The sequence below is a fragment of the Eurypyga helias genome, unplaced genomic scaffold, assembly GCF_000690775.1.
Source record: "Eurypyga helias isolate BGI_N326 unplaced genomic scaffold, ASM69077v1 scaffold4763, whole genome shotgun sequence".
Lineage (NCBI taxonomy): Eukaryota > Metazoa > Chordata > Aves > Eurypygiformes > Eurypygidae > Eurypyga > Eurypyga helias.
Genome location: NW_010240410.1, coordinates 1 through 14,663, shown reverse-complemented (window position 1 = coordinate 14,663; position 14,663 = coordinate 1). Strand labels below are relative to the sequence as shown.

The window sequence follows — 14,663 nt, the reverse complement described above, 5'->3', positions numbered from 1 at the left end:
TCATCCACATCTGGACACTCATGCTATGGCTCGGCCAAAGCACCGAGTACCATCGTGTAGCAGTTTGCAGGCCGAGGGGTGGCTGTAGGAAACTGTTGTTTGCTCCTTTCAGGAACTACACGGTGGTGAACCCGGAGAAAGGAGTCATAGAGGTGGAGAGGATGAGCTGCCCAGGGATGAAGCTGTGCTGCCAGCTGAAATTTCAGAATGCCCTCTGGGCTGCCACCGAGGTGAGCGCTGCCCGTGCTTCAGTGCCCTGTTCTAGCAGGGCCTCGTTAGGAGAGTGAAAGAGCCTGTGAAATTAGCAAAGCGAAGAGTGTTTGAGACAACGGGCGTCTCGGATGAGCAGCGTGACTTTGCTGTCTCCGGGTGTGTTGTTTCTCCCTATTAGCTGATACCTGGGTCAAAATCCGGTGTTCAGAGCGACCGTGGGAACCTCGGCTTTCCAAGGCGAAACTCTCCGGATTGTAGCCTATCCATACCCAGGGTTTGGTCTGGGAAATGTCCTTATCTGTACGCGATAAAGGGAAGCAGTGAAAGAACCATGCTGTGAAGGGTGGGGTTTGAAAGAGGCCCGTGGGACTTGAAACTTGGTGGGAAACGGGTACCCAAATTTTGTGTTGACTGGGGAAAACTGCAGCTGAGAGATAAGAGGGAGAGAGCATGGCTGATTTTTCCCTCAGAGCCCGCATCCACCCATCACAAGGGGCTGTGGTGTCAGCCGGTCCTGGCATGATCGTTTGACACAAAACTAACAAAAATAAATAACAGCAGGCGCAAATTGAAATGTTCCCGAAATTCAGTGTTTCAGAGTGGGGCAAAAAAGCCCACGATGGCTGAACAAGTAATTTGTGTTGGTTAAGTCACTCCGCCCTAGGATGATGCTGGAGCTGAGTGAGAGTACAGATCTGTTTTCCTCTGTAGGAAAACAAGATATTTTTACTTATTCTGTTCCCATATTGAGGTAAAGTTCAAATATTCCTATTTTTTCACAACAAGAAGTATAGAAAAATTACCATTTGGAAATCTTAAAGCATTTTATATCCCGTTTTTTTGATCAAAAGGAAACGTCTTGCTGTTCCCCAGACCGGCTCTCTACGTCAATTTGGGAGACGTAGGAGATGTGCGAGGTGTAGTTCCACATACAGTGTGAAAGCTTTGCTTGAACTGTCAGATTAATCCAAAACAACATGCAGCGTTTCATTGTCCTGACGCGTTTGGGATTTGTTGGGGTTGCAGGGGGCAACCCCAAAAACCCTTTAATATATTTTTTTGAAGATTTTTTAAAAATTTAAACCAAAAAAAAACCCCAAGTTTTTTGTTGTTGTCAAATGCAACTTTTAGAAGTGATAAAGTCCCTACAGTGGTGATTTTGGTGGCTTTTGGCTAGGTGCACACACTGCCCACAGCTCTTTCTGGGGAAGGCAGTACCTGCTTTCTACCTGCAGACAAAGCAAATGCTCTCCAGGGAAAACAAAGAGAAATCCAGGCTTTGGATATGGAAAAATACAAGTTAAAAAAGTGGGTTTGGCACCAATTTGATCTTGTTCAGGTATCAAAATACGAAAAACATGGAAGATGATTGAAATTTATTGATTTTTATGTGCTCTTTCACAGGACCAGAAGATTTCTGTGTACGGGTTGCAGGGCATGTGCCCTCTCAAGACTCCGCAGAAGGGTTTAGACACCCCTGCTACTGTGAGCTGCTTTCTAGTAATGCCTCTTGTCAGAAAGGTAAGGAGGAACCTAAGGGAAAAGGGGCATTAGTGAGATTAAGCCGTCTGCTTCTGGGCCAAGCTGCCAGCATTTGCATGGCTTGTCCCTAGCCAGTATTGAAGGCCTTTGCAGTGCCCAGGAACGATTTGGCAGCAGGAGGAGAAGGTTTCCAGGTCTTTGTGCCTCTGCCAGAAGACAGAGGTGTGGGCAAGAACCTGAGTCAGGGGACTGAAGCTGGCACTTCCGAGCCTGCTGGGAAAACAGTCAAAATAGATCAAATTCCTCCACAAGGAAGTTTTCCAGCTGTGTTTCCACATCACTGGAAGTCAGGGTTTAGGCTGATCAAGCAAAGTAGAGGGGACATGAAGCAATAATTAGAATAGAGGTTTGTTAACTGCTAATGCAGGACTTGGGTGTATCCTGGCTCTGGTATCCGTTCTTCTCCTGGTGCATGTGCACGCTGTCACTAGTATGCACAGTCACCTTTAAATGTTACCTAGGCTCAGCCACGCTTCTTTTGGGTTTTGAATGAGAACGCTGAGATAACACAGGCAGTCCAAGAAGTGCCTCTTCTGGCTAATAACAAAAGTTCTGCACAGTCTAGTTCTGGAGTTGCTAACATCCAGTTACCAGCAGGAGCAATCCGACATGACTGCCTATTGTGGGTGAGTCTTGGGAGATGTATAAAAACTGGTTTTGGGCTAAATTACCTCCGGTTTGCTTACAGCCACCTCAAGTAAAAACATATAATTATGCTCCAACATTATTGGTAGCTGTGCAGCTTTTGCAAATGCCAGCAGACTGGTGGTATATGTGTAAAAAGCTCGATACGGAGCTGCTCTCGGAGCAACGGCGGAGCTGGTTTATACCACGGGCCCATCCTGCGTTATTGTCCATTTCTGGCTCGTTTGCTCAGGCTGCTGCGTCACTGCGAAGTGAATCCGAGGCAGTTGGTTAGTGTAAGGTGTACTGCTTCACTTCCAAACATGGTGTAAGCCGGACTAAAGTAGGGCATGGATGCTGGCACAGGAATACATTTCACCCGCCGGGAGCCAGCATCTGTCGGCTTTCTTTGGCTCCCAAACCTGCAGCTTTTCTCCGCCGTGGAGTTTCATTTCTGATGCGTAGGGCAAATTTCTTTTTCATGCTGCCTGAGGTTTTGTCCAGGACAGTCGAACGAGTCTTTCACTTTCAGCTTTTCCACTGTCATGCAGCTTGCAAAGCCATTCCTCAGGGGTTACGAGTGGCTTTATGTCTCCTGGTTTCTATTTTCAGTTTGTGGCTTGCCTAGAAAATGTCATAAATAATGCCAGGCCCTACAATAGTAATATTGAGTCTAGACACCTCCCTTCCTCCCCCGACCCTACCCAACCTTCCAGAAATCCACATCCCTTCGGCGCACTCTTTCTTAGTTTATTGGACTTACTTTTTCCTCTCTCCTTTCTATGAATGAGTTTGGCAGTGAAATAGCCCGAGCAGCAGCCACAGGGATGTGCAGACCAGGTTGGCAAGAGACACTAAGCCGGTTTTCGAAACAGCCAGTTCTTCCAACACAGCTAAGTGGAAAGCTTACACTTGTCAAACTGGCTGAACGGCGCAGCGAGCTCTGTCAGAGTTATCACTGTCATTATTGTCCGGCGGTGAAGAGAATTGCTCGCGTTTCCCTGGGAAGAAAGCCTTTAGCTGATGAGATGTGAGGTAACTAGCAGGCAGAGAATTGCCGAGGGATGTTGCTGGGAAGGGGAATTCTTTACGACTGCCTTGGGAAGACTGATCCAAAAGAAATAGTTTCCAAAACTTGGTTTCTCATCCAAAGGAAGCATCATGGAAATTTAAAAGCAGCAGAGAGGGGCCCAGAATCCAAAACTCGCCCGCCAAGGAAAAGTCTTGTACAATTCAAGCTTTTTTGTTGCATGCTTTCCGTCACCAGTGTCATTGTTTTTGGCAAACAATAAAACCTACAGTAAATTCCCTATCAAAAAAATAAACCCCAAAAACCCAAATAAGCAAAGAAAAAGGTTAAAAAGAGCAAAACGAGCTGCTTTCTGAAATGGTTTGCAGCACTCTTGCAAAGAGATGTTGAGGGAGAGAGAAATCGGAATGGGTGCAAGCGTCTGGCCTCTTGCAAAAACCTGGAACACAGGAAAACAAAAGCTGCATTTAAAGGCTGCAGCCTGCCGCGGCGTTCGCTGCCAGCAGTGCCAGACCCTGCGGGGAAGAGGGGAGGAGGTGACCGAGGCCGCGGTGTCGGGGGCTGTATTTTTGCCTTAACCTGCTCGCAGCAGCCATCCCGGCGGCTCTGTCTTTAGCTGCGAGGACAGGACGTCTGGAGCCAGCTCATCCCCTGCACATCGCCTACCGTCACAGCCCCGCGCCGAGGCCTGCCTCCCTGGCACAGCGGGGCTTCTGGCAGGACGGAGACTTCAAATGCAGTTTTGTTGCTCCGTGTTTTTGTTGGCTCTTGGTGCAGCCCAAATGTTGAAAATGAATTCTGAGAAAGTTACTTAAGGTTTCTGGAGGCTGCAGCCCTTGCCTGCCTTTGGTCGCTGGTGGAACACCCCGAGTTGGAGAGGTTTGTCTGGCTGTGAAGTCTGGTGAGTCGGCGGCACCCAGGGGTGCATGGCCTTTGCCGTGCTCTTCTGTGAAATGGGTGACTCGTTGGTGTGGGTCAGGCGTAGGATGGCAGGTTGAGGGCGTTTCCCAGCCCTGGAGTTCCTACTCCTCGTTCCCTAAACAGATAACAACAGTGGTTGGATAGAAACAGATCCTGATTTGCCAAGGCTCTGAGTAATGAGTGCCCCAAAGCATAAAATGCCTTCCAGATTTGCTCCCACCATTGTGGTATTCCGGCCAGGCTAAAATCTGGCCGGGCCGGTATCGCCAGTAAAGCTGGGTGGGGATCACTGATGCAGCTCTGCCCCGTTGCGGTGCCGATTGCCCAGCGCCAGGGAAAGTTGGCTTATGGAACCCAAAGGGAATCTGGATTCTCTTCCGCAGTAGCTGACACTAATCAAAGAAATCAAAATATTTTTTATGAAGACTATGCTTGGATAATTCAGCATTTTCAAATCAAATGAGACACAGTTATAGAGAACTCTGAAGACTTTGTGTCCCGTGTCATGCTGGGAGCGGTTTGGGTTGACATACCCACATTTCAGATGTTCCCATTTCAATTTAAATTTTCCATTTTTAGTAAGAAATACCTATTCTGCAGGGCCCTTTGGACTGAAAGAAATTGGACCATTTTCACCAGAGAAATGTGGGCTGTTCTGCTTTCTTTTGTTCTGGTTTAAACAACTGAACTCCTTTCCAAAGAAAAAGTAACCCAAAACCCATCTTGTGCAAGGCATCGTGCCCCCTTCCAACCTACTGATGCAACTCCCCAGCAAACCCACATCCAGGAGCCTTTGCACCAGATCCACATGGCAGTGGGGAGGTGGCACTGGACACCGCAGGTCACTTGGCTTTCTTTTAATTAGTGCGTAGAGAATTGGGACTGCACTGAGTTAAAGTCCAAGTCCCATTTCACAACTTTCCACTTGCTTCCCTAGTTTTTCCCATTACAGTAGAATTCTGCTGTGAGTTGCATTAGTCATCTGAGCTCAGCACACTCATGGTTTTACTCATACTTTGCATGCAGAGAGTGTCTTTCTGTCCAAGACTCTTAATGAGCCTTGCAAACAGTGCAGTCAGCTGAACTAACACTTACCCCGAGGGTCTGCCCCTGGCTAGCCGAGAGCAACTCAGGGTACTGATTTTGGCCTCGACGGGTTTAAGCAGCCTGAGAATCATAGAATCACAGAATGGTTTGTGTTGGAAAGGACCTTAAAGACCATCTAGTTCCAACCCCCCTGCCATGGGCAGGGACACCTTCCACTAGACCAGGTTGCTCCAAGCCTCATCCAGCCTGGCCTTGGACACCCCCAGGGATGGGGCATCCACAGCTTCTCTGGGCAACCTGTCCCAGTGCCTCACCGGAACTTCCCGGTGAGGCAGAATTTCTTCAGAATTCAGAAATTCAGAATTTCTTCCTGATATCCAATCTAAACCTCCCTGCTTTGAATTTAAACCCGTTACCCCTTGTCCTGTCACTACAGGCCCTTGTAAAAAGTCCCCCCCAGCTTCCTTGTAGCCCCTTCAGGCACTGGAAGGTGCTATAAGGTCTCCCCAGAGCCTTCTCTTCTCCAGGCTGAACAAGCCCAACTCTCTCAGCCTGTCCCCATAGCAGAGGTGCTCCAGCCCTCTGAGCATCTCCGTGGCCTCCTCTAGACTCGCTCCAACCAGTCTGTATCTTTCTGATGTTGAGGGCTCCACAGCTGGACGCAGCACTCCAGGTGGGGTCTCACCAGAGCAGAGTACAGGGGGAGAATCCCCTCCCTCGACCTGCTGGCCACACTTCTCTGGATACAGCCCAGGATACGGTTGGCTTTCTGGGCTGCCAGCGCACACGGCTGGCTCACGTTCAGCTTTTCGTCCACCAGAACTGTCTTCCTGGGCTGGCACAGCCAAGATCCCTGGAAGGGCAGAGGCTTTCCCTTGATTTGTGAGCAGCAAGGTGATGCTGAGTCCCCGTCCCATGTCGCCGGTGCCCCGGGCACGGCGGGAGGCAGGGCTTGGCACCACGGCCGGGCTGCAGAGGGTGAGGTGGTGTCGGTTCAGCGGGTGGAGCTCTGTCCGGTTGTGTTCGCTGGGCTTTGCTTAGTCCAGCCGATTGTAACAGCAGCGAGAAAGCCCTGGGCAAAGGGTCTTTTTTTAGAATTTATTGCTCCGCAGGGAGAAAATAGAGGCCTTTGAGGCAGGTATTGTTTTATCTGCTTCACAGATGGGGGAGTCTCTGGTACAGACCCAAGGTCATGGGGAGTTTCGTTCCCAAGAGATCCATTTCCCAGTCTGTGTAACAGCATTCTGCACTGCTGTGATGAGCTGGAGGAGTCGGAGACCCGGCCAGCTGTGGCCTTCTCCCCGGCTCCCGTCGTGACGGTGTCCGTGGCAGCAGAGCACCGCTCTGGAGCGCAGTGCCGGCCTTGGGTCCCGCAGCCAGCACAGTGAATGCTTAGGGGCAGATTTTAACTACCTGCAGAACTGTTCGTGGCACTTGGCAGCCGCTTTCCTCAGCCGCTGCTGCTTCTGTGCCCTCCGCTGGGATGTCTGTGAGCTGCCTGGGATCCCAGACCCAGGGCACGTCCCTGGGAGGAGTGGTGCTGTGGAAGCAGCCGACGTTGGACGTGGAGCAATCACCGCTCGTTTGTGAGAGGGTTCTCTCCCTCTCTTTCCGTTTTTGCTGTGTTTCTTCCATTTCTCTCCTACCTACACTGATAGCAATAGCTTTGCTCCCTTTTGGAAATGTGCCGGGTTTCTCCAGCTGAATTCCTGGGATCATGATGGCTGCCTCTGAACGTACTCCAGATTGAATTTGTTAACCTTCGTGGCAGGCTGCCAGGTCCGTCTGTCCTCCCTTGCCAGTAAGGAGAGAGGTAATACTGGGTGAGAGGAGTGTGGCTCTGCGGCAGCTTCTAGGGAATGCCTCCTGATGTTGCTGTTATCACTGAGTGGTTTGGGGTCAGTCTGCTTGCAGATTGGTGAACGGCAGTCAGAGCCTCTGGGATTGAAAGCTCTTGTATTGCAGAGAAGTACAGAATCTGCTGTCTCTTTCTTGCAGAACTCCTACGTGGTGCTGGCCGGCTTGTCGGATGGACTTGTAGCTGTGTTTTCCGTGTCCCAGGGCATCCCAGGGGACAGCTGCTCCTACCTGTGCTCCCACACGGCTAACAGGTCCAAATTTGACATTTCCGATGACGACCCACGGCAGAACCCGTACCCGGTGAAGGCCATGGAGATCACCAACAGCGGAGCAGAGGTCTGGTACAGCAACGGCCCCGGCATCCTCATCATAGACTGCGCCACGATGGAGATCAGCAGGAGGCTGGAGCCCTTCAGCCCCCCCTCGGTGATCACGTCCATCGCCTGCAACTCCGAGTGTCACGGCGAGGAGGTGGTGTGGTGTCTGGACGATCAAACCAACTTCCTGGTGATGTACCACGTTAGCACCTACCAGCTCTGCGCGCGCTACTTCTGCGGAGACTGCAGCCCCCTCCGAGACATGTTCACCATCCAGCAGCCTTCGGCAGCCATCCCGGCTACGGCACCCAGAAACCACAAAGCGACGGAGAGCAACCCGCTAGCGGACATGAGCATTATCTACAGCCCGGAGGTCGGCACCCAGATACTAAACCACCAGGACTCGTTCACGGATTATTGCTCCGTGTCTTCCTACTCCTCCTCACCTCCTAACAGGATAACCCGCTGCCCCTCCAGCCTACCCAGCTCGCCCATGAGCTCCTCCAGTGCACCCCTCTCCACAGACTTTGAGGAGTCTGACAAATTTCACGAGCTGAAGCCTTCCCTGGATCACGATGCCATGCCTGCGGGTGACAACACGCAGCATCTCCAAGCCATCAAGATTCTCCCAGTGAAAGACCTCATATGGATCCCCAGGTGAGTGGATCCATAGCTTAGCAAGATACGCTTACATACCAAAGCAGCTTCATCAGAATCCCTCCTGGGCTGAATGTGAGATGAGCTCAGGCTAATTCCGGCGATTTTCCATTTCTGGTATGATTCACGTGGCCAGAAAGTCAAGTTACCATTAAGAAATTTTGTTCCCAGTACAGTGGTACCTCAATTTTCAACCCCTTTTTAAAGCTCTCTGGTGCTGAGCAGAAGGGCCACGTCTGAGGTTGTGCCGGACTGATTTCAGCAGGGCAGAAGGTGGGTGGTGAGACTCGAAGCCCCCTTTCCCCAGCTACTGAGGCAACAAAGAGCAGCCAGCAGTTTCCTTGCTCACTGGCTCCTCTGGCAAGTCCTGTTGCTTCCTGTTGAGCTGATGGAAACCACTGGGAATCTGGCTCTCCCTGTGGTGGATTCGGGATGCCCCTCGGTGACATGGCAGTGCCCCTTCCCTGCAGAAGTTCGTGTAACTGCAGGATGTGGCAGAGAGGATGGATGTCCTCTCTGGGTGGATCTTCCCTGTCAGCAGTCCCTGCTGCCGAGTACGTGACATCTCCCTCATTTCCCTTCTAGGAGAGGAGGAGACATCATCGTTATCGGCCTGGAGAAGGAATCCGGCACCCAGCGGGGCAGAGTGATTGCTGTGCTGAAGGCTGGGGAGCTGGGTCCCTATGGGTGAGACCGACTGGGCAGTGCCCGTCACACCAGTTTCCAGGGGTGCAAGGGTGGTGGAGGGTGGCTCTGCGGGCTCCAGGGGCTCTTGGAGCTTCCTCTGGGCATCCAGCAGCACCCGAGAAGCTCCCAGCTGGAGGAGACGCAGAGCCGGTCGCAGATTGAAGCGGGGGGTGTGCTGTGGGAGCACGGCAGAGGGGAAGGCACCACGACCACGGTCTGGTCCCAAAACCCACAGAGGGTGAGTACTCCTGTAAGGAGACAGGCAGAATGCGATAGACATCGGTCCGATCCTGCCTGGTGCTGACTCCCAGTGCGCAGAGGGCACCTGGCAGAAGATGGCTGGAGTTTGGCAGGCTCAGGCTCTGCTTTAGGAACAAGAGGTGTATTTATGCAGGGCGCAGCGCTTGTCTGTGGCTGCATTCACGTGGTTCAGGTTGACTTTCTGGCTCTAAATGAGCCCCTTTGTGCTGCTGGCAGTGACGGGCCGGGGGGAGGCTCCTGGGGCACAGGGGAGAGTGGTTATATACATTGATTTAAAATGCTTCGTACAGCAAACGAGAGTCCAAGTAAATAAATAGCTGCTGGAGAGATGTTTTTTCCTGCTGATCACTTAAATGCCAGTCTGGGATTGTACTATTTATGTCCAAACAAATGGAGGTTAAGCAGCGCTGAGGATTATAAACCATCACTTATTACCACTAGGCAAATGCAAAAAAAGAGATGAAAGTGTTCCCACCGTTCCCTCCACTTGCCAACTGAGTGTCTTTATCCATTAGCCGAGAGCGGAGTATTCCCTGGATTGTTCCCAGGTACTCCTGGGTGGATTTTGCTTGACCCACGTTACCTGTGGAGTTAAGGCCGAGTGACACGGCCACCTCAGACCTGTCCTGCTCGGCCCTGCAGCCTGCTGCAGGCAGGTTGGCCCTTGGCTTGTCCTGGGTTGCCGGCAGCACAAAGACCAGCTGATGGTTCCTGCCCCCTCTGAGTGCAGAGCAGGGTAGGGAGGTGGCACCTTAGGGACAGTCTGTGACAAGCCCCAGCTGCCAGGGACAGCCCCTGGTGCCAGTGCTCCCCATCCAGGAGCCTTTCCCTATACAGGGGCCTTCTGGGGAAGCAATTAGGGGCCGGACTTCCCCCACCTGCCACTGGAGTGGTAGAAAGAGCCCAGCAAGGACACAAGTGTCCCCTCGGCCTGGCCACCCCCCTGGGGTGCCTGCAGGGCCAGCTTCAACTGCTCCTCTCCGACCAGGTAGCTGGTTGAGACACCACAAAGCGCGTGCGATGCGATGCTGTTGGCCAGGACGCCGACACCTTGCGTGTCCTGGGGCTGTTGCCATGGCCATGCCATGGTCCGGACGCGGGGCTCGTACCCTGAGTGGGCAGCGCTGGGCTCTGGGCAGCCAGCTAGCCGTGGCACGACACAGGATGTTTTGAAAATGCCCAGCTGGCAGCCGGCAAAAGAGCCTGTGGATTTAGCAAATCGGGAGATTAACAGCAACTTCAAAATGTCACGGCAGACTTCAGCACCCACCTGCGTGTTCGGGCACTCGAACCCCTTCAAAACTCTTCTCCCGTGTCACCGAGCCGTTTGCTTTCGCTGCAACACGGTTGCTGATCCCTCTCTTTGTTACGTTCTCCTCTCTCAAGGATTTGCAGCCTATAAAACCAGATGGGGTCGCTGGAAAGGAAAGCTCGGGAGTCAGTGCCGGGCGAGCGGCGGTGTTAGAGCTGCTGCCCACTGCAACGCCCTTCTCTGTCCTCCTTTCCCAGGGCGCTGGTGGATGCTGCTCTCATCGCGAAGGACACGGTTGTGTGCTGCTTCCAGAACGAAAACATGGAGTGGTGCCTGTGCCTGGCTGTCTGGAGGGGCTGGAGTGCCAGGGACTTTGACGTTTTCTACCAGACCTACGAAGAGCTGGGAAGGCTGGAAACCTGCATGCGGAAAAGAAGGTAGTGCTCGTGGTGCTGGGAGCCCCAGCTTGACGGAAGCGTCCCCGGACTCTGAAACACGGCCCCGGAGAGGGAGGGGACGAGGGGAGCGTGCATTTGGTTTGCTGCTGCTGAGCACCGCGGGATTCCCGCGGCTGGAGCTCCGTCGGAGCTTTCGGGACTGAGGAAACGGGTGTGAGCAGGGCAGGGAGGAGCCCGGGAGCTGGGCCATCTCCGCTCTCGCTCCGTCACACGCTGCCCTGCAGCAGCGAGCAGAAGGCGGAGGTGGCTGTGGTTCCGCTCACCCCTCTATTTCTAGTTGCTTCCTCCCTGGTTTAGATCCCTTCCTCACCCTCCGCATGCCCTGGCTGCTGCTTGCTAGTGCATCTTGTCAGCCAGGAGAGCTCCGTCGCTCGGCGGGCGCTTTCCTGGGAGCACGGTACAGCCCTGGCCGGCAGCGCCCTCACTTCACCCTGCTCCTGCGGGAAAACCCACCAGCTGGCAGCCCGGTGCTGCGGGACAGCTGCCCACAGCCCGGCGAGCGGGTTGGGGGCTCCTTCAGGCATAGCCCCTGTTGCGTAGAGACGTCCAGGTGTAAGAACCAGCAGTAAGCAGTGGCTGGCCACCGCGTTCCTGGTTCCTAAAAGCTGTTGTGGGACAGTGTCACTGCGAGGGGTGACACCGCAGAGCCGCGGTGAGCGAGGCGTTAACTGCACTGTGGCAGAGTCGGCTGGAAGTAGAGCAAAGCCAAGCCACTCGGTCTGACAGATACTTCCTGGTGTAAGAGAGGGAAGCCCTGTGACCAGGAGGGATCCTTGTGGTAAATACACTCCGGAGTATCGGGAACACAATAAGCTTAACTCCCCTGCGTACCTGTGCAGCTTCCGCTCGCGGCAGCTTTCCTTGTGTCGTCGTTCGTGGGCTGGGGTGATGTCTTGGCTCTGAATACAATTGCACTTAGTTATCCCCAGCATGTACAGCTCTGTGTAAAGTGAGCCTGGCTGAGCCCTGTAAAAAGCTGTACAGTTGGAGTTCGGGACCTTCCTCTTCTTTCTCCTATCCCAAGAAACTTGTGTGAGCATCGGCACGGCTGGCCAAGGCCGAACGGGCAGGATAACCCTCTGGTTCACATTTCTGTTGCGGGCTGCTAAGATACCCTTCTTCAAAAACAGAGTGTCTGTGAAAATAAACACATTCCTCCCCCCCACGACACCGCCTTGGTGGCACTGCGTACGGCAGCCCGTGCCCGCCCGTGCCCGCGTCAGCGGCGGGGAGCCTGGGGCTTCCAGCCCCTGACGGAAACGCGCGTCCTCTGGATCGGCGAAGCTGGAATCGGGTTCACAAGCACAATCTGGGTCCTTACGGTCTCCAACCTGCTGTGGTCCCGGCACAGCAGCCCCCCTGCCCCCCGGTTTGCTCTCCATCACCGGGACGAGCTGTCTCTGAGGGGGGAAGAGGGCACAGCCCTTCGCCGCCGCTGCGCTTTGATGGGCATTTTCACAGCTCCCGGAGAGCTCTTGGCTCAAGCTCAGCTGTGGGATAGCTGTGCCCCGGCTCATGAACTGCGTTACCCTGGGACTGTGTCACCAACGTCCCCGAGCCTGCCACGCACACCCTGCCACCTGAGCTGGCTCTGACCATCTCACCCTCGCCCTCTCCACCCGCCGGGCCCCTTTCACACACACAAACTCCTTCGTGACCCCTGAAGCCCCAACGGGGGCTATAAATCAGCTTGTGCTTCCCTTCCGCCTCACTTTCTTGGAGAAAACAGTCTGGAACAGCCTCAGCAGTTCCGGAAGGAGGAGAACACCTTGGGCACCGCGCTGCTTCCACAGCCAGCCTGGGGCTGTGCCCCCACGGGCTCCCCTCGGGGTCAGTCGGATTCCCAAGCCTTCGGGGGCCACAGGCTGAGGCCCGACCACAGCAGGGGCTTTGTTCTGCTCCCGCCACGCTCCAGCCCTCTTTCTGCTCCAGGCACACCAGGATGTCCCTGCTCCGAAACCCCAGCCAGGGAAGGGGGTGGGAGAGAGGCGAACCCACTGCTCAGTGGCACGAGAGGTCCCTGCTGCAGGGACAGAGCGAGCGTGTCCCAAAAACCTGGGAACAGGGGGTCGGTTCCCAAAAGTAACAGAACCTGAACACTTCTGCCCCGGAGTCAGGACAAAATCCACCACCCCCCCACTTCAGCAAACCTGAGACCTCGTTAGCACAAGGCTCTGTTAAAGCCACGCATGTGCTGCGGGAATGAATCCCCAGGGGCAAGACCAAACAAATTAAACCCCAAAATCCCACCACTTCAGGTAGTTTAAATGCGATTTCAGGGCTCATTCCCAACCCTCCCAGCAGCAGAGCCTGGTCTGCTCCTGGCAGGACTGAAGCAGGTTGGGTGAGGAGCATCATTCACCCACCCCCTGTCACCCAGCCCTGGGGACAGGGATGGGGTCAAGGCAGAAAAAGCCCCAAAAACCCAGGAGCAGCTGCCCCAGATGCTGGTGATGAACATCCCGGTTAGGGATGCTGGGCCCGGGCTGGCTGCGGGGATCGCAGTCCTTGTGCTTGATTTCAGCTTCTGAAAACAAGCCCGAGCAGGAGGCGGGGGGTTACTCCTTCAGCCGACTGCGGAGCGACGAGGAAACGGCTCAGTGTTGCTTTATCAGTGCCAGGTTTCCCCCAGCCCGGCTCGGAGCAGCGGGAGCGCACGGAAAGGGCTCCGTGCTGGGAGGGAAACGGATGAGATTGGACCCCCCGCGCTGGCAGCAGGAGGGAGGCGGGTGCTGGGGCTGTTAATTACTCACCGAGGAAGCAGTGGGACGCAGCGGGATTCATCGAACCATCGGCACCGAGCCCTCCCCCACGGTGCCCGAAGCTCCCGCTGAGGCTCAGGGAAGAGCTGGAACATTTTGGGGGTCAGCAGGCATGATGTGGGCACAAACTGCTGGTCGCATCCCATCTCCAAAGCCCCACGTCCCGGCGCTCGCTGGGGGCATTCCAGCAGTGGGCACAGCCCGGGGCTGTCCGAAACCGGCCACCTCCTCCGCGGGCAGGGAAACGGGCAGCGTAAAGCGCTGGAACGCGAGGGAGGGCCAGGTCCTGCTGCAGCAGAGCAGGGTCAGGTCCATCCTGCTGCTGGCAGGCCCGGCTGATGGATCATCACCCGGCACATCCTTCCGGTTAATCCAGATGTCGCCTGTGAAGAAAGTCATGGAAAGAGCAATTTAAGGGCATTATCCTGTTTGGATAAAACAATCTCGGTGCTGCCCGGCCACACCGACCGTTCCCAGCCACGCAGCATCCCTGGGACTGCAGCTCCCTTGGTACCCAACACCGTCCGCTCTGCCGGAGCCGGGATGCTCAGGATCGGGAGCAGCGGATGGACGTCAGCTGGATAGGACAGACAGCAAATCCAATCCCATTTTCTAACCTAGCAGCATGATCAGAACTCAAAGCCGGACCATATTCCCTGTCCCTTGAACAGACCGGCTCTTCCGCAGTGCCTCTGCCCCGGCCGGCATCCGGGGAGGGCTGGAGGCCGCCGGAGCAGCGAAGGCACAGGGAATGCTGCCCGGGCTGCCTCCCGCTCCCCTTCGCCCCTGCCCAAGAGCAGCACGAGCGTTAAAACCCCTCATGAGCAGCTGCGCCCGGCTCTGCCCCACAACCAGGTGGCTCTTTGTGCGCAGAGGCTTGAAAACTCCCCTTGCAGCTACATTTTTCTGAGAGCCAGGTGACCCAAGTGGGTTTTTTTCCCCTTTTCTCTTACATTCAACCTGCAGACAAAGAAGATAAATTACTATATTAGAGCAAAGCCCACCGCTGGTGACAAGTGTAGGGGCATCCGC

General features: G+C 54.5%; 1 protein-coding gene across 1 annotated transcript in view; it reads left to right on the top strand.

Moving 5' to 3' along the window:
* The window catches only part of LRRK1 (leucine-rich repeat kinase 1), a 78,523-nt gene extending 67,638 nt beyond the window's left edge, over positions 1-10,885 (top strand). The window contains exons 29-33 of the mRNA XM_010148424.1: positions 113-230; positions 1,618-1,734; positions 7,376-8,211; positions 8,797-8,898; positions 10,669-10,885. Coding sequence (XP_010146726.1) covers positions 113-230; positions 1,618-1,734; positions 7,376-8,211; positions 8,797-8,898; positions 10,669-10,852 — 1,357 coding nt within the window. The 3' untranslated portion in view covers positions 10,853-10,885. The remainder of the gene's footprint in view (positions 1-112; positions 231-1,617; positions 1,735-7,375; positions 8,212-8,796; positions 8,899-10,668) is intronic.
* The last annotated feature ends 3,778 nt before the right edge of the window (positions 10,886-14,663 follow it).